A 27,200-nucleotide genomic window follows, 5' to 3' on the forward strand; every position below is an offset into this window, starting at 1 on the left:
GGGAGTTAACAAAGCCAACTTGGAGATTCCGCTCTGCTCCTACAACTGTATATTCACGACTGGTTACTATGAAGTCAAACAAAACTAAGGCTGTTCCTGCAGCATCAGCATTTTCCCATCAGGGCATGGAGGTGGGCACATACATGTGAATGAGTCCTGTACCTTTTATGATTTGCAGTCTGGTGGGCTGAGGGGAGAGTTTTATAAGCAAATTGCATTGAGGGAAAAGGAGCAAAAAGTGAAGGTGTAACTAGCCTCAACCACCTTGCCAAGAGAGGCTTCTTCAGGGTCCTACTTCCATCTACACTTACAGTTCTAGAATGTCTGTGGTCTGTGTACAGGGATTCTGGCTCTGCCCTAAAAGATGGTCATTCTGTGATTACGTGCTGGCCACCTGCTTTCTAAATCTAATTACAGCAAAGAAAGTGGGGGTGAACCACAAGCCTTTTGTACGACTGTGTATTGAGGCCATATGCTCTTTTTTCTCTACTATTGGAAGCAAATGTGAACTTTAAAGGAGAGTGAAATGATGGCCCGGAGAAATGGCAGCAGCAAGCAGCCTTTACCACACTGAGGAATTAGTAGATGACTTTGTATCCCTTCATCTTTCAGGCTCAGTGCAGCTATCTACTATCCCTCTTGGAATTTAGCATCGGACAATGGGATCTGCATGACATTAGAAAATATGAAAGAAAAGACTGAGCACAGTCAGATTGATGCTCATATTCTTAACCCTAAGTAAACCCTGTAGCCATGTGTTGTAGTCTCTGGCCTTTTCTTTCTTTCCTCTATACTACATGCCTATGCGGCCAAGTACCCAGGAGAGAGGAAATGCTGAGCAAATATTGGCTGAAAAACAAGAATCATCTTTAGGCTGCTCTGCTGGAAGAAAGGAAGGGGAAGATCTCATTGTTTATGAGCATTTGTGTCTCTCATTAAATCACCTTGAACATCAGAATACTTAAGGAACAAGAGGAAGGAATGGTTTCTCTTCCTTTCTGTTCACACTGCATCTTTGCACGCTGGTCTTTCTGTGTCTCTTGGTGCTGGTTAGCTGACAAACTCTAACCAAATTCCTAACAGATAGCAGATGTTAGCTTCACCAGTTTAGAAAGCTTTTCTTAGCGAGCTAATCAGTATCACTTTGTCTGTCACCCTCTATCAAGGTACCCTAATGGCTTGGCTGTCCTCTGAACAATTTGCTGCATTTCTGCCACCACGGGCAGATAAGCTGTTCTGTCAAGCATTATCTTTCACAATCTTAAACAGACACAGTCCAGAATCTCCTTCTTTGTCACATCTGGTGTATTCAAGCTGCAAAGACTATGAACCACAAAACAAAAAACAAAACACAAACAAAAACAAAAAAAATTCTGCCTTAGTCTTATACAATAGGGATTTTTACACATTTACTCAGTCAATGTGTTTGCATCTGAGGTGAAAAGCATTATTGCTTCAGTATGTTACCCAAACAAGGGCATGGCAGGTAAATAAATCAGCATGTTAAACATTTTTATCAAGAAAAGTTAATAAGTAAATTGAATTTCATGCCTATTATAAAAAGAACATGAGCACTGTCCTAAAAGTACTGAAGATACAAGTAAGCTGTTACAATTGGCTGATATTTACAGAAATATTGTGAAAAACTGAGAGGAAAGATCCCTGCTCTTAGATTTTTTTTGTCTGCTGGGATGATGAGGTAGTGAATCAGTAGCCTTTTGTAGGTCTACTCATTCTTTCTATCCATGTAGATGCTTGAACGTTAAAGCAAGGAGGACAGATCCTGTAACAGCTGCAGCAGAAATTCATCTGCAACTCAAACTAACAGATAACCTTTCCTTGTCTTTCAAAGCCTGGTGGCTACTGGAATCTATCTAAGACACAACTTTCTTTTTTTACCTAACTTTCAGTATAATCAATTTTTCTCTTTTAAATCCCTGAGTCCTAACTTCCATGACTCTGTCCTTCATTATCCCTCTTGAAGTTGTTGCTTCCTAACCAAATCCTCATTATTTTAATTGCTTTCTAATTGGCGAATCTGTCTAGACTGTCTCCTTTGTAATCCATTATAGACCACCCAGCTGGTTTTTGTTCTTGAGTATAAAATCATAGTGATCAATCAAGAGTGGCTACTGCTGGGTAATGCTTTGAGCCAACTGCTATTATGTGCCTGGTGGAAATTTACCTTATTAAATCCCACCTAATGAGGTAGGTGCTACCATGATCCTAATTATATTTTAGATGAGAAAACTATAATTTTACAGAGGATAATGAACTTGCTTCAGTGGTAGCATGTAGTTTTGTTTGGAGTCTTTCACTTCATAGACCTTGCCTTTGCCATTTGGCTTCTCTGCCTTTCTAAGGCACAGGATGTAATGTCCACAGATATACAACCTCCACAACAGCACAACTACTATCCAGGTCTCACACCAGGGCCAAGCAAATCCCTATCTCAGGCAGATACAGCTCTGTCTTAAATGCTTTACTCATGAGCCTTCATATTGATGCTGCTTCCGCCATATTAGTCTGACATTTGTTCTTCTCTGGACCCTAAACCAAGCTCTGAACATATTTCTGAGGGGAAATTCTGTCAAAAAACAAAAAGATAAAAATACAAAAAACCAAGTAAATGAAATAAACCAACCAAACAAACAAACTGGCCCATTCTTTTTCCATTTTTTTTCTCAGCTTCTTTACCACTAATTATCATCTCTATAAGTCATCTATCTTCAAACAAGACTACATCTCTTCCACATTCACACTAGTATTTCAAGTTTCCTTTATTTGCCTATAGCTTTTAATGATGACAAGTGGGTAGAGCAAGTAGTCAGTACGTAACCGGTGGCACAGAGTAAATGTGAGTAATCATTTCAGGACAAGGAAGTGAGTTTCAGTGTTTATTTTGTACCAGAAGCTTTTGAACATCTCTCTCTCTGTGTGTGTGTTACACACAGATACACACACACACATGCATACACACACAGAAGGAAGGAACAGTTACAGGTAAACTAGCTTCAGAGTATTAGGTCAGCTTGTTTCCCAGTTACCCTTTAGTCTTTCAGAAAGCCAATTAATGATTCTTTGATTGATGGGAAAAAAAGTCCTTTTTTGTAGGTGTCTTAATAATCTCTTTATTTTGTGCTTTTCTTGATCCTCATTGATGCATTTGTCATTGTTTATCTTGTCTTTTTTCTAAGCATCAAGGTTCTCCTTGTCAATATTATTTCATTACTTAACTCTGGCCCTATTAATCTAGCTACAGAACTTGGCATTAAGGCACCACATTCCGATTCAATGTGCTATTGGCAGCTCTCATTGGTCTCTTATATTAGTTCTGAGATCTGGGCTGCAGCTATTCTTTACTGTAAATTAAAGAGATAGGATGACAAATGACCCTTTCAGCAGCCTGTTCCATCACAGTGGAACGAGAGAGAATAATGTAGCTACCGAGCATTATGTTCCCCAAGGAGGGCAGCAGCCCAGGCCAGGCTGTCTGAGGAGGGGGTGAGCGGGCAGGTCAACCACCAGCAAAGTGCTCTCTCCAGGCTTCAGACCATATTGCACCCTTCAGGAGCTTTGTATATTTAATAATACTAACAAACATAAATATTCGTATTTCTCATTCCCAGAATATCATCCTATCATTGGTAAGAAAAGTTGGCCTTAAAAAATAAAGCATACGCTCAAGTTCTAGTTGAACCTTAGGCAAATCACAACAACAAAGGTACCAAGTGGCAAAACAGAGATAAGGAAACTCAGGCTCACGCTAAGCCATCATCACCACCACCAGCATCATCATAAGCATTCTATTTCCTTCAAAGGATGAAGGATGGCAGATATGAAAACACTTTGAAGAGGCTTAAATGTCACGCAATATAAGACACGCCAACACAGGTCTGATACACAAGTTCCTCAAACTACAGAGATGGGACTAATTTGAAGTATTTACGGTACAGCATCCTGTTGTGATCAGTTTTCTACAGGAAGCAGTTGTTTTCATATCAGACAGTTCTTTTCAACAATCCAACTTGGAATTCTATTTCTGTCCTTTGTGGTTAATGAACCTCATCTGCCTGTAAGATCTGGAAGCACTAGTCAGCCTTTACAAGGCGCTGAAAGAAGCTTCACAGACTTTGCTCATCATCAATAAGTAAATAGGAAAAAATAAGACTGACCACACATTTATTAACTGAAAAACGAGTTTTCAGCTTAGAGAATAAACCCAAACTAGCCTTGAAGGGCCTCTTTACCTATGCTAGAATAGATCAGACTCAGCTCTCAGCAATGCAATGCAATGCACCGTGCAGGGTGACTCACACCTTCAGTCACTGCACCAGAGAGGCAGAGGCAGGCAAGTCTCCTTGAGTTCCAGCACAGCCTCATCTATACATCTAGTTCTAGGCCAGCTGGGGCTACATAGTGGGACTCTGTCTCAAGGAGAGGGAGGGAGAAAGAGAGAGAGAGAGAGAGAGAGAGAGAGAGAGAGAGAGAGAGAGAAGTGGGGTGGATAAAAAGAAAGAAAAGCCACATACAACTTGAGGTATCCTTAAAGATGCTGAATGGGGTGAAACACAGCTGAAATTCACAAGTGAAGTTTTATCTTAGATGAGCTCATCTTCTTCATTTCTATTATGAGCACACACTTAGCATAAAAACACTTCTATAGTGACAAAATACCATAGTGTGAGGGTCCAGCAGCAAAGATCTGCAATATGCAGTCTGAAGCCTCTCATGAAAACAAAGGCAAATCCACATTTCCCTAATTGGCTCTGTTGCTGTGGCTACCTTGGACTTGGTGAGCCTTGGGAGTTTTGCAATCAATATTAAGGCTGCTGCATAAGTGTGTGGTTCATTACTACAGCCGATGTCACAAATTCTACTTTGTCCATAAGAGCAAACACGACTGGCTTTAACTCTCTGCTCTGAACAATAGAAGCAGTGTTCTGACTCTGAGAAGCCTCCCTCCAGACTCCGAGTCTTTCTGAATGATGCTGTACTAAGGATTTGCAGGCTTCATTGCTCAAGCTGACTTCTCAGAAGATGCTTAGCTGAGGGAGATGCTTGGAGCTCAATAGATGAGCTGAGATCAAGGGGAAACACAAAAAGAAGGAGGGGCATGCAGTTTCTGACCACATGTATTGGTCCTCGGTGAAGAGCTCTTTTGGAACTCTGTGGGTGGTTTTTGAACCTTGTCTTAACTCCCCTTAAGTTTCAAAGGGAACCATTGGAGGCACTTGAATGAGCCTTCTCTGCTGTCTTCCACAAGAGATCTGAACTTTAATTTGGTACACAAGTTTTCTTTCTAAGAAAAGGAAACTTGAGGGTCCCATTTTTGCTGCTCCCCTGCTTAGCCAGTGTTTTAGCTTCCACATGATTAGGATCTGCACTGGCTGGGCTCTGTCAGTGACCAGGACACACACGCAATGTCTCAGCACCTCCGGACAGTGCCTTTGTGCCATGCATGAGTATGGCATCCGGAGCCCTAGGCCCTCATTCTAATTAGGTGACCTTCCTCTGCCCTGGGACCTAGGAACAGCAAAGAGGCTCCCTGGCACGCCTGCATTAAACATTCAAATCTTTGTTTTTCTGTGAAGTAGCAGGACCCATTTTAGAGGCCACAGCAGCTCGCAATAGTTCCTTCACTGCTCAGCTCTCAGTGGCAAGGAAACACTGGGATCTAAGCTATGAAAGAAGTAAACCACAGTCTTGACGAACTTCTCTCCCACAAGGTTGAAATGCAAGGGGAGGGAGAGCGAAGGGGCAACTCCACACAAAAGCAGCCAGCCTGGAAGCTGTGCCCGCACAAAGGCTGCCCCCAGGTGCTCAGCTGCCGGGCTGGGTGGACCAAGTAGTGCTGAAAGTCCTTCCAGGCCTGCAAGATTCGTCCAGTGCTCACGGAGCTGTCCCTGCTCCGTCAGCGCCTGGGTACAGCGTTCCGGGAGGGTGAAGGGCGATCCACCCCAGGGCCACCCCACTCAATGAGCGACCCCGCACCGCCCGTTCCACCCCGGCCTCTTGCCAAGTCTGCAGAAGCTGGGCTTGTCCTCACCTGTGAGCCTTCAGCACAGCTGAGCGCGAAGGACAGCGGCGGCACCGGTGCTCTGCATCCCTGCCATGACCCTCTTAGAGGCCGCCCACACTCCCTTGGCTGTCTGGGATGCCAGAAGGAGGGCGCTTGGCTTTGTTGTTTATTCATAAGGCTGCAGCTAAGGCTCGGGATTGGTCAGAGAATGGCTACCCCCGCCCCTCTGGCAATGACGACCTAGGACCACGCCCCAATTGCTTCCACACCCCCAACTCTGCTCCCACACGCGGCTAGATTTGTTTGGGACCCCTTAGGAGGCCATGGCCCCAGCTTCCCCTCTTCACATCCTGGGCGTCTGCTGCAGCTCTCTCTGTACCTTCAGAGAGGACACCGGAGCCCTGGTCCATCCAACCTGAGCGGGGATTTCTCTGATGCCTGGTAAACAAGGAGCATTCGGTCCCCAGCTGCACAGTGGTCCCTTTGGGAACAGTGGGCAACTTGGCCAGAGCTACTAAGCAGAGCCTTAAAGGAACTTGGCAAGAAATGGTCTTTTCCTTGCTGAAGTAGAAAATAAGAGTTAATAAAGAGGATGGGTTACTGACTTTTTGCTTCTTCTGACACAAGCAAGGTGCCACAGAATTTACTGCTCGAGAACTGCCAGAGCTCTGAAAAGTACCAGGATCCCTTGAGAGATGAAACTTCAGGACTGCATTTGGTACAATGTCACAAGGCATGGATGCCCATGCCCGCCATCTTTGCTCCTCTCAGGGTTCACTTCCCCCTTTCAGTCTCCTAATTGTGAAGGAAGAGAAGTGTGCCCTAGAGCCGATCTCATAGCACTTGCCCTCTGTTCTGGTTCATATGAACTCGCTTCTTCATGATGGCCATTCTACTTCCAGTGGGGTGTGTGTGTGCGTGCGTGTGTGCGTGTTGTTCATCTTTGCCTCCCACACTTTTTTACTGTGCACAGATACGCACTGTAAACTTATTTCTCCCACCTCCCTTCAGAATAAATAGCTTTGAATATTTGAATGGTAGCCAGCAAATGGTTTTTGAGTGAAATTGGATTAAATTTAATTGATGGATGGAATCTGTATTCTGTATGTGTTCAACTTAATATATAGTGCATTGTGTGGTGACCAGGTCCCCTGCGAGGTGGACCACACCAACTAAGTTATTTTACAGCATTTTTTTTTAATGTCTGGTTCGAAAATCAGGTGATGTCTTTTATAACTTTCTATAGTATGGCAATGTCCCAGCTAGTGCACACACACACACACACACACACACACACACAATGGGGTAGCTAAACCTAAATTCTGAAACCCAACAGGATGAATGAAAACAACCCGAATGGTGGATATTGAGTACACAGCTCCAAGCTGAATAGTAGAGATGGCAAAATGATATTCCTGTTGCCCTCAAATTCAGGGCCTGACACACCCACACATTTTCTCTAGTCAAAACTTCTTTCACAACTCCTGTCTATTTACATACCTCTTGCTTTGGCGCTCCTACCTCAGTCATACAGATCGCCCCCTGTTAGAACTGACACTGTCCACCTCTGCAACAGTTGTTTGCCGTGGGAAAGTTCTCTAGCATTTACAGACCATTATGTCAGCCGTGCAGTAAAACCAAACCAGTCGCTTTCAGCCTGTCTGTAAGAATCCTGTATCCTGTCCCAAATGATGAGCACTACTTTAAACCACTCTAGCTCATATGGTTTATCTCAAATGCTGCTGTTGGTACAAGACAGTGATAAAAATCTTTTCTCCCCCACCTCGAAGTACACTGTAGACCAACAGAAATGTGCTAAGCACATGAAGCCAATAAATTCACACATTATGAATGTTATTGTCTTTTAATGGGTAAAGCAACAAAATGTATGTCGTGTGTAAATATGCATAAGGTTGTGCATGTTTCATACCCACAGCTATTGCAAAACAAGGCATCAAATCAGGAAGGAAGTTTGGGACTGATACATTTAGCAAACTTCTATTTAGAGAATTTTCAGTTAAACTTGAATTTCAGATAGGCTGTGTCTAACTCTTAACTGTAGGATGCACTGGTTATCCAATGGGAAATATCTAATATAAAAAATTAATATAAGGTCTGGAGAGCTGGTTCAGAGTCTAGGCCATGTGCAGGCTACCAGAGGAGCAGGGTTTAATTCCAAGTAATGACTGACACCTCACACCCCTCTGTACATACAGTTCCAACAAATCCGACGCCTTTTTGTGACTTTGTGGGTACCAGGCAGGCAAGTTGTGTACAAATAAACATTAAACAGACAACAACCCAATGTACATGTAATAAAATAAAAATATACTAATTTTTTTTGAAATTAGTATAAAAAGATTAGATTCTATCTAACATTTAGGTCATTCTTATGCTGAAATTACATGAGGTTAGGGAAAAATGCAAATTTCTCTGGGAGTTCTGCATTTCATTTTTTAGATCTGTCAGTACTGGGCTATTACTAAGTTCTGACTGCTTAAAAACTTTTGAGTGAGAAGGGAATTAGACACCCAACTTCAAAAATGAAATAAACAATAGCTATTCAAGTATCACTCATAGGAGTTTTTTTCCTTAATGGTAACAGGCTTATTTGTTCCATTGATTTATTTATTTGTTCATTTTACATCGAAGTCAAAATCCCTCTCCCTCCTCTCCTCCCAGTCCCACCTTTCAACCCACTTTCCCCATGCCCACCCCCATACCAATCCACCCCTGTCACATCAAGTTGAATCAGGATTAAGTTATTGCCTCTTTCACTGAAGCAAGACAAGGCAGTCTTGATAGGGAAATGAGATCCAAGAAATTAAACACCAACAAACCAAATGATCCAATTAAAAACAAGGAATCCTATACATTGTGGCCTTTATAGGCAAGTGCATGCAAACAGAGAATTCTCAAAAGAAGAGTCTTTAGTGGTTGAAAAGCACTTGAAATGCTCAGCCTCCTTAGTCTTCAGGGAAATGCAAATCAAAATGACTCTGAGATTCCATCTTACACCCATCAGTGGTTAAGATAAAAAATTCAAGTGACAACACATGCTGTCGAGGATGTAGAGCAAAGGGAATACTCCCCCATTGCTGGGGGAGTACAAACTTGTACAACCACTTTGGATATCAATTTGGCATTTTCAAAGAAAATTGGGACTAGTTCTACCTCAAGACCCAGCTATACCACTTCTGGTCATATACCAAAATATGCTTCACCAAACCATAAGGACGTTTGTGCAACTATGTTCATAGCAGCTTTATTCATAATAGCCATAGGAGAAGTTTTGATAGGAAGAACCGGGTATGTAGAGTGATACTATCATTAAAACGAGCAGAAAGAGGCTGGAGATATGACTCAGCAGTTAAGAACAATGGCTGCTTTTCCAGAGGTCCTGTGCTTGATTTCCAATAACCAAAAAAAAAAAAAAAAAAAAGCCAGCTCACAGCCATCTGTAACTCAAGTATGTCAGGGTCCACTGCCCTCTACTGGACTTTTGGGGCAATGCATGTAGTAAACATTAGAATTAGTGCATTAATTAGTAGATTAATTAGTACATATTAATTATATTATACACATCATATTAATTAGTATATTAATTAGTACACATAAGATTTAGTATATTAATTAGTATATTAGAGGAAGACCTCCTTCCCTTCTATCTGACCCTAGACTGTCAGATCTCATCAGGGCTGGCTGCATCATCTTCCTCTGTGGCCTGGCAAGGCTGCACCCCCTAGGGGAAGATAATCAAAGAGCCCACCATGAGTTCATGTCAGATACAGCCGCTGATCCCCTTACCAGACACCCACTTGGAAACTGAGTAACCTATGGGCTTCCTCTGAGCAGGGGTTCTGCGTCCTCTCCAAGCATGGTCCTTGGTTGGAGTATCAGTCTCTGCAGGGCCCCCTGGGCTGAGGTTTTTTGGCTCTGTTGTTCTCCATGTAAAGTTCCTGTTCCCTCCAAGTCTTTCTATCCCCTCTTCTTCCGTAAGGGTTCTGGCACTCTGCCCAAAGTTTGGCTATGAGTCTCACTATCTCCTTCGATGCCCTAATGGGTAGAGTCTTTCAGGGGACTCCGGTGGAAGGCTCCTGTCCTGTTCCTTGTCTTCTACTATTTCCAATGTCTATACTGCTTGCCCTTCTGAGTGAGGTTTCAGTCTCTTCCTTAAGGTCCTCCTTGTTCTTTAGCTTCTTTAGGACTATAGATTTTAATATGTTTATCCTATATTACTTGGTTAAAATCCACTTACAAGTGAGTATATACCATAAGGGGAAGAGGGGGAGAAGAGGAAGGGTGGGTGGGCCAAGCAGAGGTTGAGGGAGGGGCCCAGAGCTGGGATACAAAATAAATAAATTGTAGTAAATTAATTAACTAATTAATTAATTTTTAAAAGTACTTACTGCTCCTGCATAGGTCCTGGGTTGGCAGCCAGCACCCACATCAGACATATCATAACTGGCTAGAACTCTAGATCCAAGGAATCCTATACATTGTGGCCTCTATAGGCAGATGCATGCAAGTTGTGTATAAACACATTCACATAAAAACAAACAAACAAACAAACAAACAAACAAAGGATTAGTATATTAAAGCCCATTTTAAAGGAGCAGAAATACTTGAAAATATATCAGATCTTTAATATGATCCTTTCTTTTTGAGGTTTTTGGTCTTGTTTTTTAAAAGAGGCCAAGCTGGATACCCAAAAACACAGAACACAATGGGTATCCAGAGCCTTTGTTCCTTACGGCTCTTATTGAAGGAGGCATTCAACTGTCTGCCTCCATAGTGGTTTTGGTTTTGGCAACTAAGGCAATGAATGATTCGACCCTTAGATACCATGAAGGAGGAAAGACTTAACATTAGTACTTGAGAGAGCGTTGTAATTGGATAAGAAACGCTCCATCTAGCCTGGAAGTTAGGATGTGGCTAAGATGGAAACAAATGGCAGCTCGCTACACTTGTCATCGGTTTACCCCTCAGCTTCACGTCACTTTGCCTTTCAGCTTTCGTGCTGGTCTCTAGCCTTAGAGAAGAACTATCTGTGCTCGCTCTCATTGGTTTACTCTTGGTTCTAAGCCAGTGAGGAGCCACTGACATTGGAGCCTCTTCATTCTCACAATTAGTTATAAGCACCTTGCAGATCTTTATACTTTGTCAAAGACCAATCCTGCTTTATTTTTAATCTAGTCTAACTGGGCTAAAGCTTGAAAGTGAGTTGCAAGGAGCTTGGGGATTTCATATTGTTTGAAGTCTGTCTCTTTTCTGATTATGTAAGATACTGGAGTATTACTGACCACTGATCATGTAACCCATCTCAGAGGATGCTGACACACTGGCATTCATGTCTCAAGTAGTTCTAAGTAGTAGATGCCTGCAGAGATTTACTCCCTTTCTTCATGCCTAACATCACCTATTAGACACAAGTAGTTATGTAATACTTTGATTTTTTTTTCCTGCACATGCTCCATGGGACTCCACTAAAATGAACATGCCTGTGACTAAAAGGATGGCTCAGTGTCTGAATACACCACCTGCTCTTCCAGAAGGTCTGTGTTCAATTCTCAGCACCCACATCTCAGCACACAATTCTCTGTAGGACACCTGACTCCCTCTTCTGGAATCCATGAGCACTGGTCATATGATGCACAGACATGCATGCAGGCAAAACACCTGTACATATAAAATCATTTTTAAAATAAATAAATAAGTTGATCAACAGTATTTCTACCCACCAGACCTCTGTGTGGGAGAAACTGCTATTCTGCCCTATTGGAGCTGTTCTGTAGATGTCTGTTCCAGCAGAGATTGTGATGACCACAGAAATTGCATCTCAGGACTTGGAAAGACATGATCAAGAAGTTTTGAAAAGGAGTTGGTAGATCTTACCCAGACTTAGTGCTAGTGGAGGATGCTTTTATTGGACTCTAACTGATTTTCATTTGAAATGAATAAAACAGAAAGAATTTGAGGCACTGGGATAGAATGAAAGTTAAAAGGCACATGTGGAAACAGTTTCTTCAAAGGTTTTATTTAGCCAGGTCTCCTCCCAATATTTCAGATTTTATTAGTTTTGTTGGAGGTGTAGTCATGGAGTGGGGTGTGGAGAAGAAGGAGCCATTTACAAACTGGATATGCAAGTCTTTGCCCTGAAAGATTGTTTCCTTCCTGGCATTCCTATGAGTTGATCCACATAAGCCTCTCAACTTCTCCTAAAACCTTCTTCCATGATAATGTGACTAATTCTCCAAGGAAATTCCTGGTTGCTTTTGATTTTTTAAGTTGAACTTCTGAGTAGTAGTCTTTAGTGTGGAGCAGAATTCCAAGGACTATGCTACTGACTCTGAGTATTCAATGAAATTTGCTGGTTGTGATGATAATGACAAAAATAATGGTATGGAATTGGAATCCATTTTGTGATTTCCCATGTCTTCATGAATCCAAAATCTTCAGGATGTTTACCAGTAGCAATCTTATACTACTTTAGTGCTAGTAAACATAAAAAAATATTTTTATGTACAGTTTATTTGTAAGATAAGTAGGTGAAGTAAATTCTGTCATAAAATGGTTTTCTTTCAACATGCCTTTGGAGTGATAGCTTTTTACATACAGCAGTTGCTTTTAAGTTCAAAACACAAAGCTTTGTTCTATTTGTGTATCTATGTCATTTGACACTTATTCTAGAATTACTCATGAATTCCCTGCCTTCTCTATCCTACTTTCCCATTCCCAAATCCTTTTCATAAGTGAAGGAGTGAAATGTTGCACGACCTAGATAATTTCTTTAAATATGTACCTCTTATTCACTGTTTTCTGTCTTTAGTTCCTGAAGTCCACTATTCAACTGCAGTAAATGAAATGTTGTCCTATTCACTGAAAAGGCAAGATATGACAGGGGAGGACCAAAGCAGATGCACAGTGAAACAAATGCCAAAACCAGTGCAGCCCTTTAACAGGAACCTTCTATGATTGGGTCTCAGGCTGAAACATTTACACAAAAGAAATCTTCTTAAATTTACAGCCAGAAGTGTATCCTTGAGAGATGGGTTGCAATAATCCCCTTTAAAATGTCTTCAGCATCAATGGTGTCATGTTGCTCAGTGAATATATCTTTTCATTTAAAACAAACATAGTTTCCAAAACGCAAAACATAGTTTTGGAAACTATGTTCAAAATGGCCCCCATGACTTATCAGACAGTAGTCCTATGTCCATTCTTATGTTCCATGTCTTTAAACAGATCAATAATTATTAGAGTTAATATTTTAAAGAATGAATACTCAATATTTATTAGTGAAATAAATATTACTGCTTTTGTCACCACAGAATTTCTACCCCTTCAAAGAGTAGAAGTGAATAAATAACAAGAGAAGCAGAACTCAGACCGTTCTGAGATGGAGCTTTATGTTGTAGCCCAGATCTGATTGTCTGAAATGCACAACACTATTGCGTCAGCCTTGCAAGTAGTGGCATTGCAGATGTAGGCCACTAGGCCCTGCTCAAAGGATGCTCTTTCCAAAGAATATCTGGGACACTAGAATAGAGTAGAAAGAGGGTCAGATATTCTCTATTATTGTAGATTTCTGAAACACGGTGAACTTGTGTCCGTGTTGAGCTGTAAACTTGTGAGGAAGCAGCACTAACTTACTCAGGAAGAGGGTTATAGGTCAGTTACAGACGTGAACGATTCCCATATAGATTTACTGAAAGAGGTTTTTGAATGTGTTGTAACAAATATTGCTCAATTTGCTTTAAAAAAATAAAGGTCAAATGGTAATTCCAAGGTCAGGGACACTAGAATAGAGTAGAAAGTTCAAGAGTTCAAGAGTGTATTCTACCTGCAGCAGGTAGATGGTGCAAGCTAAGTTTGTGAAAACAGAGTTTCTGTGGAGATTCTCCCATCCTCATGCTACTTTTCAGTCAGAATAATAACAAAAATGTAAATATCTGTTTACCAAAATTTCAATGCAGAATGAAAATCCTACATGGAGAATGTGAAAGAGGAACCATTGAGGCCAGCATGAGCCACAAGGAGAGATTCTGCCCTAACAAAAAGAGAGAGTAGTGGGGGGGGGAGGGGAAGTAAGGAGAGAGGAGGTCAGAAGAAAGAAAGAAAATAGAAGGAAGAGGAAGAAAGAAGAATATTGGTTCCACAAAAGATTTTTTTTCTTTCTCATATAGCTCCAAATTCTTTTTCAATTCCTGCACCAATAAATTTTAGAACATTATTTAGGTAAATACTCTTAAAATGTGTTTGTGTTCCCCAAGCACTAGGTAGAAGGCATGGCACCAGGCCACATGAACTGTGCTTTTCAACGTTAAATTTTTCTCCAGGATCAGTCAATCAGCAAGTGTTTTTGTTTGTGTGTTTGTTTGTTTTGTTTTGTTTTGTTTTGTTTTACTTGCAGAAAGTATGGAGTGTAATGCTTGAATTTATTTGAGGAAAAATAAAGACATTTATTAAAAAAGACTGCCGCTACTATACAGCATAACGTTTCCTATCTTCTTCATCAGTGTTCTCAAAGTGATATTTCTTTTCATCATCTCTATTCACATTATCCTAAGAAGTACCACCTGATGAAGTCTGGGTGAAATGTTAATATCTTACGGCAGTCTAAGTGCATGGAACTACCTTCTTCCTAGAAGAGAATTAAAAGCTCCTTGAAGGAAAAGCATTGTGCTTTAAATTGTCTCAAAACTCTCACAACACCTACAACAGCACCCTAACAGCTGCTGTCCAAGAGGGTTTGTTGACTAATTATATCCAGGAGCTCATACCAAAATAGATATGGAATACCACTTTAGTCTTCTTTCTACAACTGAAAAACTGAAACTTGAACTGGATTCTACTGGCAGATGAAGGAAAGTGTGGGCAAACTCAGAGTGAAGTATATTAATTCCTTACAAAGGAAGACTGACTCCCTGTAAGTGACTCTGAGATTTGGGGTCTAATTAATTTTATTCTTTACATCCTCTGAAAAGAGGTCAGTCAATGCATCTGTGTGTTCTGCCTGAAACCAGAGACATAAGCCAACTGTTGCTTTAATTCCATTTCTGACCACAAGTCTGTAATCTTTTTTGTTTGTGAAGTTCATGTTCATTCAAAGAGTAGCTGTGTATGAACAAGAAATACTTCATGTGTAAGACTTTAAAAGACAGGGGAGAAAAGAAAGAAAGAAAAGCTTCGATTCAAGCTGAATCCTGAATTCAAATACTAACAAGGTTCAAATCTTTTGAAATAACCAGAGCAATGTTTTGCTTTATTTATTCTTCTGAGGACCTGAAACATAAAGTAGACATAAAACATTCAATTTTCAGAATCAGATCAAAGCAATTCTTTTCTAATTTGTTTACAAAAAAAGTCTAAGGGTGAAGGGTAGACTTCCTTTCAACTCAGAATGACAGAAAGCATGTCTCATGCTGAGGAAATTATTTGCTTTGGGATTCATCTAACACAGAAGGCATCCACACAAAAGGACAAATGAATTTGTCCCCCCAAAAGACCCAATAAAGGTAAAGGAAGTGGTCATGTGACAATCTTCCTCTCTCTCCCCTTTTTGCTTTTAGAAGCTTTCTGTGAGTGGGATTCAGGCAGTGACAGATTTTCGTTTTCTTCTCTTGTAAAAGGCTCTTTAAGGCACTTACCGCTGCAGCTTCTGCTCAGCTTCTGACACTGTTCCCAGCAGTCCCTCTGACAGGGACAAGAACATTTTACTCACATTGTTCTGTTTGGCTCACAAACAAACAAAAATCTCAGCCCTCTTCCTTCTCTTCTTCCCTTCCATTTCCTCTCCATTCCGTTTACCCTATTTCTAGTCTCATGTTCTACTGACTTCCTAGATGTAATGTTGCTGCTTTTAATTTCTAACATACTTTTTAGTTTGTATGTTGTTCCTTGTTTGAAAGAGGAATGACTGAACACTTTGGTCCAATCCTGAGTTTCAGAGTCTTTAGTTCTAGAGTGGAATTAGTTGGCCCATAATGTCACTTCTGGTTTTAGCCAGGTGAACCCAATGGAGATCATGAGTTGAGGATCTTCCTTTTGTGGTTCAGGGGAACCGTGTTAAGTTTGATGTGATTGCTGCATTTCTCACTTTATCCCCGCACATCACGCACAGTCCTTCTTTTCTCTTCCTCCCTCCTTTCATAAAGGGCACAGTTTTAATGATTGCTTCATTTTATTCTATCAGTGTTCTAGCAAAACTATAACAGGGTTTAAATTTTGCTTTTCTTTCCTTCCTTCCTTTCTTTCTTTCTTTCTTTCTTTCTTTCTTTCTTTCTTTCTTTCTTTCTTTCTTTCTTTTTTCTATGTCAGTTCACAGAAGTCACTCCCAACAAAACCAACTTCAACTTTGGCAAAGAGCAGGCAACAATTAAGGTGAGAATGTGAGCTTTTTGCTTATACTGTTAGGAGAGTTTTCTTTATTTGCTTTACCAATGGAGGTCTGAGCTGAGAGAAGAGTAGGTAAGAATTTTTAGTGTTCAGTTTCCGGAAAAAAAAAGCTTCTCAGAGACAATAGTGGCTGGAGAAATCTATATGTGCTTGCTACAGGCAGTTTCTATTTTCTATCTATTATGTGACTGAGTTCCCATTATATTGTTTGTATATATTTACAATATGTAAATATATGTAGGATATATAGGATATAAATACATGTACAGGATGGCTGTACATAGAAGGTCTAGTTGCATAGCTTAGTTAATACCACACAACTTCACACTTAATAATGGTTAAAATGGCATATTTTTGTTATATATTTATACATTCTCTGTCTCTTTCTCTCCTCATCTCTCTTCTTTTCTCTCCAACTTAGTTGATACTGCCTCAAAGATGTGGTTATTGACAGGTAGTTGATTCTAGAGCAAGTGAAGGTAGCCAGACTCTTCAGTTAAGACAGTGAAGAAGTGCTCTCCACTTTGAATTTCCAGTATGAGTTTGTTGGATGTCTGACTGGAACAACTGATTTGTTCCACTCACATCCTCAAATTCCTTCCGTCCAAGGTGCAACAGCTAACTGCTTATAGTAAGTTTCCTGGGTAATTGAGAAACAATAGCAAAGAGGTACTGTAATCAATGTAATCAATTTGTTGTCAGACTCTCTGAAACAGTGTTAAGAATTTTGCTTCTGCCTTTGTGTGGAAGCTCCCGACCTACACATTACATAGAACTTTTGTCCTTCTCTGGACAAGCTTAGACCTCTGTGCTACAGTGTTCTTGGCCCACAGCAAGCACTGTGGATTCCATCTGTGCACTTAAAGCTGCCGGGGGACCTAGGGAGCAATCAGAGAGCCTGTCTTCTGCTGAGTCACCATCAGGTTGGTGACTCCTCTCCACGGGGCAGCTGTTCCTCCAGAGATGACCCTCCGCTGGTATCTATCCCAGTTGTGATAACTGGGTCTTTTTCTCACCAAACTCCTATTTTCTCCTTGTTAGTTTACTTAGGGAATGTGCTCTCCAATCTTGGTCTTTGAACAAAGGATTCTCTGTCCCTGACTCAAGGACTTTTATTGACAGTACTCAATCCCAGGCCATTTTAAGCCTCATTCACTCTCCAGACTTTTGCTGTTAGCAGGCTTTCCCCCAATATTTATGCATTTGCTATTCAATACCCTTTCTTGGGATAAGGGTATAGCTTAGAACTGCTTGCTTACTGTCCCTGTCCATAGCACTGTAATAATAGATAAATACCCTTTCTTATCTACTCGATCTCAGTGTTTGGTGCCCACTCCCAGTTGCACCTCCCTTCCCATGACCATTTCAGTACACAGATTCCTCCAGGAAGCTGCAGCTAGCTGCACAGGAACCTGGCCCAGGCTTGAACTCCTCCACTTACCTTCTCTTTTATTTCCCTGTCCTAGGCTCTGCCCACATGTCTAAAAGAATGCTAGAATGCCTCTGCCTTTTGCTGTCAAAGGAGGAGAAGGGGAAAAGCACCAACAGTTTTAATCCCCTTGGTGACATGGAGCTAAATTGGTGCTTTGCAGATTGCACTTAGTGGAATTTGTTGTTGTTGTTGTTTGGATGGCTATGACCAAGAGAGGTCATAGCCCAAGGTGAATGAAGCCAGTAGGTTGCAAGAACTGGTTTGTATAGAATTGTCTCCAAAGTTTCTGCTGTTTGTCATGCAGATCTACACTGTTCAGATGAACAGATTCCAGTTGTCCTCTTCCCATTCAGTCTGTGGTATTGGGGACTGGACACCTTTCTCGGTTTGCATGGACTGGCATTTGCATTGTGTATCAATATTGGTGTGAAGTACTTTTCTCCTTCCTTCCTTCCATCCCTTTCTCTCTCCATTCCTCCCTCCCTCCTTCTTCCTTCCCTTCCTTTCTTTCCTTTTTCATTCCCTTTCTTCTTTCTTTCCTTCTTTTCATTCTCCCTTCTTCCCTTCTACTCCCCCTCCTTCTCTCTTTCCTTCCTTCCCTTTCTTCTTCAATCCTGCCTCATTCTTACTTTTCTCTCTCTTTCTTTCATCAATGTAACATTCTGTAATCCAAGTTTTCCTTGAATATCTGTTAATGTTCCTGACTAAGCCTCCCATGTGTTGGGATTACAGGCATGTGCCACTATTCCCAGATCTACTCATTTTATATTTTCATTTGTTATCAATTCCTCCTGTGGAGGAACAAGGTAAAAAAGAAATAGGTATTTTATGCTGCATATTATAGCAACTAAATCCTAGGAATAATTTAAAAAACAAAAACCCAGTATACATTTAATCTCAGCACTTGAGAGAGAGGAAATTGGAGTTCTGGGAGTTCAAAGCTAACCTGGTCTACATGGTGAGTTCCAGGCCAGCAAGGACTATATGGTGAGACCTTGTCTTAGAATGCAAGCAAGCACACAAGACTACAAACAAACAAACAAAAACACAATGAAATATCTAGCAGAGTAGAGAGAATGGAGTAAAGATCTATGATATACAGCCATTGGCCAACAATGATTCTTTCCACAAACCTGCTTTTATCTCATCATCAAAAGGAACCTAAGCTAGAGCATAATGCTTCACTTCAGCAATCATAGCACTGGTGGACACAGAAGAATCAGGAGTTCAAGGATGTCCTTAGCATGACAAGTTTAAAGTCAGTCTATTGTTGAAAACCCTGTTTCAAAAAACCAAACATAATGCAGCCAAGCCAATACACTCCTCGCCTACAAGAAACTATCTTACAAGCTGAAAAGAATTCTAGAGTTGAATCTCTCAGTTGCTTCATGATTTCTTTTTTGTTTTTATTCATTCATTCATTCATTCATTCATTCATTCAGTGTGCATGTGTGTGTGTGTGTGTGTGTGTGTGTGTGTGTGCGGTATATGCCTGTGCATCTGGATGCATGTGTCTATGAGGTTACATTTGTGTAGGCCTAAGGTCAATGCTGGATATCTCCCTCTATCACTCTTTATTTTTTCAGGAAAGGTTTATCACTGAACCTATAGCTTACCAATTTACTAGACTGGCCAGCCAGTAAGGCCACCAGATCCAGTTTTTTCTGCCTTCTGATGCTGAGGTTACTGATAGGCATCGCAATCCTCTGATTTTTTTTTTTATCCCAATTGGGTGCTAGAAATCCAAACTCAGGTCTTCATGTCTGTACATGTAAGCATTTTATCCACTGAGCCATCTTTTGACTGATTGCTTTATGTGGTTAAACTAAGGAAATGATCAAAGAATGATTTTACGCATCACACCGCTTGGTTTTGTTTGTTTTGCCGTGTAGAGATGTGTCAATTTTCCCCATGATGCTGTAAAAGGTGTTGAATAATGAATGCAGTTTCAAATGGAATGCATTTTAGAAATGTGGTACCTCAGCCAATTAGTGGATAAGTTCTAAAATTGTTGGTACCACAGCCCTAGATATTTGGGAGGCTGCAGCAAGAAGGTCATTTGAGCCTAGGAGTTTGGGGCACCTGGAAAACATAGTAAGACTTAACCTCTTATACCACAAACAAAAAAAATCCACTGAGGTATAGTTCCCCAATTATGATGGGAGCAGGCCTCTGTGCATGTATAGTCTAATAAAAGTTTGAGACCTACCTTCGGGGTGAAGTTCCTTCAGAGATACTGCTGTAAAACCCCTGAGCAGATGGTTCTAAGTAGTAAAAGAGAGAGGGTGAACAAACCACAGAAAGCAGGGCAGGAAGCAGCATTTTTCCATGGCCTCTGCTTTAATCTGTTTCTGACTTTCCTTCATGATGGGCTCCAGCAAACAATAACCTGATATTAACCCTTTCCTCTTGAGTTTTGTTTTGTTTTGTTTTTTGGTCTTGGTGATTTGTCACAGAAACAGAAGACAAAGTAAGACTAGACATCCTCTGAAAACATATGTGATAAATGCTTAATCTTTGGGGTAGAGCTCTGTGTCTGAGAGAGAGCTTCAGTGGTATCCTCTTAGGTCAGTGGAGGTATGACACTGAAGGAGACCGTGTGCCCCCAATGTATCCCTGTTCCCTCTCTTGCTTTGCTTTCTGGCTCATAAGATGAGTGTTTTACTCTGCTAAACACTACCTCTGTGATGTGTTTGTGCTTATAAAAATTCCAATACAAGTATTGGAATCAGCCAGTTTTGAGCTGGGAGTTCCTGACACTGTGAACCAAAATAACCATTTCCCTTTTTAAATTAGCTGACTCAAGTTTTTTCTTATAGAGATAGTATTTTGGCCAGAAGATGGATAGTTTGGCCAACACAGCAGAGACTTGTTAAGACAGCAAAAGTTATGCAACATTGAAAAGTAGTGCTAGTAAAAGGCAGTAAGGCTTTGAAGAAGAGCTTGAAGGCTCTTGATCAGTTTGTCACAATCTTTAGTTTATATATGTTTCAGAGACCAGTACTGGAAGTCAATACATCTTTTCAATTTTTATAATTTGTTTGCAATTAATTTTTTTTAGTAAATGAATAAAATAATGGGTTTCTTGGTGACTTTTCTCCTTTCATACATACTCGGCTCATGTTCATCTTTCCATCATGTTCCCTTGATAAGAAAACTCATAAGGGAGTCTGATAATATACCATTTGTCAGGAATGGAGGTCACAGTCCATGTTTTTAACACAATAAAAGTCCATTACTTATACAGCAAGCTGGGTGTAGTAGCCAGCTTTCCATGAATGTAACAAATACTGGAAACAAGAGAAAGAGAGAAAGAGAGAGAGAGAGAGAGAGAAAGAGAGAGAGAGGTTTATTTTAGCTTACAGTCTTACAAGATTCAACCTATGACTGGCCCTATTACTTTGGGGCCTGTGGTGAGGCAGCATAAGCCTTTGCAAGTCCTGAAAAGTGAAGTTGCTTATGTTGTTTTCCAGGAGCACATGGGAAGAGGATGAGAAGGAGGTTCATAGTCCTTTGGGTGATATGCTCCCAGAAGCTTAAGAACACCTTAGGCCAAACTTGTTAAAAATTATCACCTCTCCCATGCTCACAGCTTGGCAGAATTAACATAGTAAAAATGGCCATCCTACCAAAAGCAATCTACAGATTTAATGCAATTACCATCAAAATTTCAACACAATTCTTTACAGACCTTGAAAGAACAATTCTCAAATTCATATGGAAAAACAAAATCCCAGAATTGCTAAAACAATACCGTACAGTAACAGATCTTCTGGAGGTATCTCCATCCCTGATCTCAAGCTGTACTATAGCGCAACAGTAATAAAAACTTCATGATACTGGCAGAGAAAGAGGCTGGAGGATCAATGGAATCGAATAGAAGACCAAGAAATAAACACACAGAACAACAGATACTTGATTTTAAACAAAGAAGCCAAAACAATAAAATGAAAAAAAAAAAAAAAGGTAGCATTTCCAACAAATGGTGCTGGTCTAACTGGATGTCTACATGTAGAAGAATATAGATAGATCCATATTTATCACCCTGCACAAAACTAAAGTCTAGTGGATCAAAGACCTCAACACAAAACTGGACATACTAACCTGTTAGAAGAAAAGGTGGGAAGAGCCTAGATCTCATTGGCACAGGAAACAACTTCCTGAACAGAACACCAACAGCACAGACTCTAAGAGCAACAATCAATAAATGGGACCTCATGAAACTGAAAAGCTTCTGTAAAGCAAAGGACACTATCATGAGAACAAAACAGCAGCCTACAGATTGGGAAAGGATCTTTACCAACCCTATATATGACAGAAGGCTAATATCCAGAATATATAAAGAAGTGAAGGAGTTAAACACCAACAAACCAAGTAAAAGAGGAATATCGAATGGCAGAGAAACACTTAAAGAAATGTTCAATGTCCTTAGTCATCAGGATAATGCAAATCAAAACGACCCTGAGATTTAACCTTACACACATCAGAATGGCTAGGATCAAAAACTCAAGTGACAATACATGCTGGAGAAGATGTGGAGATAGGGGTACCCTTCTCCCTTGCTGGTGGGAATGTAAACTTACATTTTGAAAATAAATCTGGTGCTTTCTCAGAAAATTAGGAATAGTGCTTCCTCAAGATCCAGCTGTACCACTCCTGGGCATATATCCAAAATATGCTCAACTATACAACAAGGACATTTGCTCAGCTATGTTCATAGCAGTTCTATTCATAATAGTCAGAATCTGGAAACAACCCAGATGTCCCTCAACGGAGGAATGGATACAGAAATTGTGGAACATTTACACAATGGAATACTACTCAGCAATCAAAAACAAGGAAATTATGAAATTTGCAGGCAGAAAAGATCATCCTGAGTGAGGTATCCCAGAAGCAGAAAGACACACATGATATATACTCACTCACAAGTGGTTATTAAACATATAATATAGGATAAACATACTAAAATCTATAGTTCTAAAGAAGCTGAACAACAAAGAAGACCCTAGGGAAGATGCTCAATCCTCATGCAGAAGGGCAAATGCTATAGACATCAGAAGCAGGAGAAGACAGGGGACAGGACAAGAGCCTACCACAGAGGGCCTCTGAAAGACTCCACTGATCATGGTATTGAAGCAAAGACTGAGACTCATAGCCAGAGTGCATGAATTTTATGAAAGGAGGAGAAAGAAAGACCTGGAGGGGACAGGAGTTCCAAAAGGAGACCAACAGAGCCAAAAAATTTGGGGGCCCTGCAGGGATGATACCTCAACCAAGGACCATGCATGAAGAGGACTTAAAACCCCTGGTCAGATGTAGCCCATAAACTCAGTCTCCAAGTGGGTTCCCTAGTAAGGGGAGCAAGGGCTGTCTTTGGCATGAACTCAATGGCAGGCTCTCTGATCACCTCTCCCTGGGTGGGTGCAGCCTTACCAACCCAGAGAGGAAGACAATACAGCCAGTCCTGATAAGACCTGATAGGCTAGGGTCAAATAGAAGGGGAGGAGGTCCTCCCCTATCAGTGGAGGGGCATGGGAGGAGAAGAAGGAGGAAGGGTGGGATTGGGAGAAGAGGAGGAAGGGGGCCATAAAGAATACAAAGTGAATAAATTGTAATAAATAATAAATTAAAAATTAAAAGTGTTATAATTGCAAAAGAATTTATAACCTCCCAATCATGTCATATTAGGGAACAAACCCTTGACACTTTGGGGGTCTTTGGAGGAACACCAGCATCCACACAAAAGCCCTATGTAAGTGTTTGGAACCATTTCAAATTCATACTGTAAGCCCTTTAGGGAGACACTGCCTCAGAGGGCAGTAGGCTTGTGGTAAAATGCGCATAATATATCAAAACTTCAAGATTTTTCCATAGGAGAAAGAATGTTGAAGATTCTGATGATATTGATGTGGCCAGTCATAATCTGTAGCTCTTAAAGGAGCTGAATTTCAGTCCAAAAGTTGTTTGATCACTTTTAATTAACATTTTTGTGTGTGCAGGTATAGTGTGTAAATGTGTGTTTATATTATATGAAGGTAGTTATTGTTCTGATATTCTGTCTTCATCTCTTATCATTATGTTGATGGTAGGTGCTGAATATTTATGACACTTACCCTAGCCACCTCAGTAAAAGAAAGTTCTGGCTGAATCAGATACAAGGGAGATAACAGAGAAATCTATGACAGGAGAAAAAAACAATCTTTCAAAGGTAGAATTTACAGGAGTGAGGACAATGGTTAGCCTTGGGCCTCTCTTAATTTTACCTCCTCTATAGAGCTGGAGATGGAACTTGTTAGAGTGCTTGCTAGCAAGTACAAAACTCTGGATTCTATCTCCAGTATCACATGACAGAAACCATTTGTAGTGGTGTATCTGGTAGGAGGAGCTAGGAGGACCAGAAGGTCCACTCATTCTTGGCTTAAAGAAAGAGTTCAGAGCCAGCTAGATTTATGTGAGAAACTGTCTCAAAAAGCAACCTTCCAATGATACTATAGTATTGGAATGATTGTTTTCTTATTTAGAAACTACATGCTTATTATTTATGTTTACATTCTGCAATAAGCTAGCTGTTTTATTCTAGTAAAGACAAAATCACTATCCTGCTTCATTGAGGAGCTTATTAAAAAATGTTTACTATGTTAGGCTGGAGACATAGCTCAGTAGTGAAGAGAATTTGCTGGTCTTGCAGAGGATCCAGGTTGGGGTCCCAGCACCAACATGATGACACATAATGATCCATAATGCCAGTTTCCGGGGAAACTGAACCCTTCTAATCTTTGAGGATACCAGGCATGTACATACATACATATATACATATACACATACATACATGCATAGAAGCAGGAAAAATACCGATGCACATAAAAAATACTGAATATGTGAGGACTAATCAGAAGGAATACCTGAGCTCCCAAGGTACACTCATGTTGGGGCTGCCTCACAATGAACTGTCTACAGACTGAAGGCCTTAAACAGCACAACTTTATTTTCTTGTGCTTTCTAGGAATAAAAGTCCAAGATCAAGGTGTAATCAGGACTAATGTCTCCCAGCACATATTTCTTGGCTGTAAATGGCTGCTTTCCCTGTGACTTCACAGAGAGGAACTGTTATGCCCACATTCTTTATTCTATTATTATTTTTTAATAAAGATGAATTATTTGGATTGCCTTTTAATTTAATCACCTCTCTAAAGAACCTACTTCCAAATACAGTCTCCATTGGCTTTAGGATTTTATTATATGAGTGAGACACAGTTCAGGTCACAACACAAGCTTGACTTTACCTTTTTTTTTTTTTTTGGCATGGTAAAAGCAAAAGAAGAATTGAGGCTGGGTGGGGAAGGGTACCATCCAGATTGGAAGAATAGTTTAAAATGACGAGATTTTTAACTATTGTGGAAGTGTTTGTTATGTTGACTAGTGTGACTAGAGTATAATAACTGAAGCTTTGCCTGTTCCAATAGTTCCATAAGGAAATATGCCTTTTAGCTCACCACATCTCCAGCTGTACCATCTTAAAGTGTCCTATCCTCATGCCAGCTCCCAAAGAATAAAATTGCTTGCATAGCTTTATCATCTCCTTTACATGTCTTTCCTGATGCCATATTTTTTCTCAAAGGAAAAAGGTGAGGAGATGAGCCAAACTGCTTGTAATTATGCCTTGGGCAAAAGAATAAACCTAATAAACGTGTGTGGATGAATCATGTATTCTATTGTGCAAGATTTTGTTGTGCTCTTTTTTTTCTTTATTAATTACACTTTATTCACTTTGTAAGCCCCCTGTGGTTCTCTCCCTCCTCCTGTCCCAACCCCTCCCTTCCTCCACCCTCTGCATGCATGCCCCTCCCTAACTCCACAGATAGGGGAGAACTTCTTTTCTTTCCTTCTGATCCTAGTCAATTAGGTCTCATCAGGAGTGGCTGCATTGTCTTCTTCTGTGGCCTGGTAAGGCTGCTCCCCGATCAGGGGGAGGTAATTAAAGAGCAGGCCAATCAGTTCATGTCAGAGACAGTCACTGTTCCTATTACAATGGAAACCACTTGGATATTGAACTGCCATGGGCTACATCTGTGCAGGGGTCTTAGGTTATCTCCATGCATAGTCCTTGGTTGGAGTATCAGTCTCAAGAAAGACTCCTGTGCTCAGATTTTTTGGTTCTGTTGCTCTCCTTGTGGAGTTCCTGTCTTCTCCAGATCTTACTATTTCCCACTTCTTTCCTAAGATTCCATGCACTGTGCCCAAAGGTTGCCCATAAGTCTCAGCATTGTTGTGCTCTTAAAGACTGCCTTGAACACAGCATCTCACTGAAATTAAAGAGTTGGAAACTCAAGATTAGACCAAAGTTCTCAGCCATTGCTCTTTGAAACAAGGAACAATGTACACACCAGAAAAGTCATTAAAAATTTAAAAGCAGCAACAATAAATCTAGGAAGTCAGCAGAGCACAAGGAAAGGAAATCTAGGAAATAGAATGGAAAGGAAAATGGATAGAAATAAGATAAATAAGTGGGCTGAGATTTTTTTAAATAATTATTCATTTTCTTTACATTTGGATCGCAGTTTACCCTTCCTTCTCTCCTCCCAGTCACCCCTCCCCAGTCTTATTCTCTCCCTCCCCATTCATCTCTTCCTTCTTCTCAGAAAATGGGAGTCCTGCCATGGCTATTAACCATCCTTAGCATATCAAGTTGCAGTAAGACTATGTGCAGCTTCTTCTATTGCGGCTAGATGAGGCAGCTCAGTTATGGTAAAGGGATCCAAAGGCAGGCAACAGAGTCAGAGACAGCCCCTGATTCCACCTTAGGAGTTTCACATGAAGACCCAGCTGTACAACTATTACATATGTGCAGAAGGCCTAGGTTCATCTCATGCATGCCCTCTGGTTGACACTTCAGTCTCTATGAGCCCTGATAGACCCAGGTTAGTTGATTCTCTAGGCTTTCTTGTGGTGTCTTTGTCCCATCTGGGTCCTTCAATCCTCCCCCTATTCTACAGGATCCCCCAAGTTCAGCCTAATATTTGACTCTGGGTCTCTGCATCTGTTTCCATCAGCTGCTGAGGGAAGACTCTCTGAAGACATTCATACAAGGTTCCTGTCTCCAAATATGGCAGAATATTATTAATAAGTGTCAGAACTCCCTCTTGCGGCGTGGGTCTCAAGCTGAGCCAGTCATTGGTTGGTTCTTCTGTCAAATTCTGCTCCATCTTTTACCCCTGCCTATCATATAGACAGGACAAACTGTGGGTCTAAGTTCTGCATCTAGGTTGCTGTCCCAGTTTCTCATTGGAATCCTTGTCTGGTGTAGGTTGAGATTTTTGTTTGTCTGTTGTTTTGTTTTCTTTCATGAAC

The 27,200-nt window shown here is 40.7% G+C and overlaps 1 protein-coding gene across 3 annotated transcripts in view; it reads right to left on the reverse strand.

Annotated features, from left to right (window-relative positions):
* The window catches only part of Armh4 (armadillo like helical domain containing 4), a 103,975-nt gene extending 97,764 nt beyond the window's left edge, over positions 1 to 6,211 (reverse strand). For all 3 annotated transcript variants that reach the window (XM_060382188.1, XM_060382187.1, XM_060382186.1), the window contains exon 1: positions 6,050 to 6,211. In XM_060382188.1, the coding sequence (XP_060238171.1) occupies positions 6,050 to 6,196 (147 nt within the window). In that variant the 5' untranslated portion in view covers positions 6,197 to 6,211. The remainder of the gene's footprint in view (positions 1 to 6,049) is intronic.
* Between the last annotated feature and the right edge of the window lie 20,989 nt (positions 6,212 to 27,200).

This window comes from Meriones unguiculatus, chromosome 4 (assembly GCF_030254825.1).
Source record: "Meriones unguiculatus strain TT.TT164.6M chromosome 4, Bangor_MerUng_6.1, whole genome shotgun sequence".
NCBI classification, from domain to species: Eukaryota; Metazoa; Chordata; class Mammalia; order Rodentia; family Muridae; genus Meriones; species Meriones unguiculatus.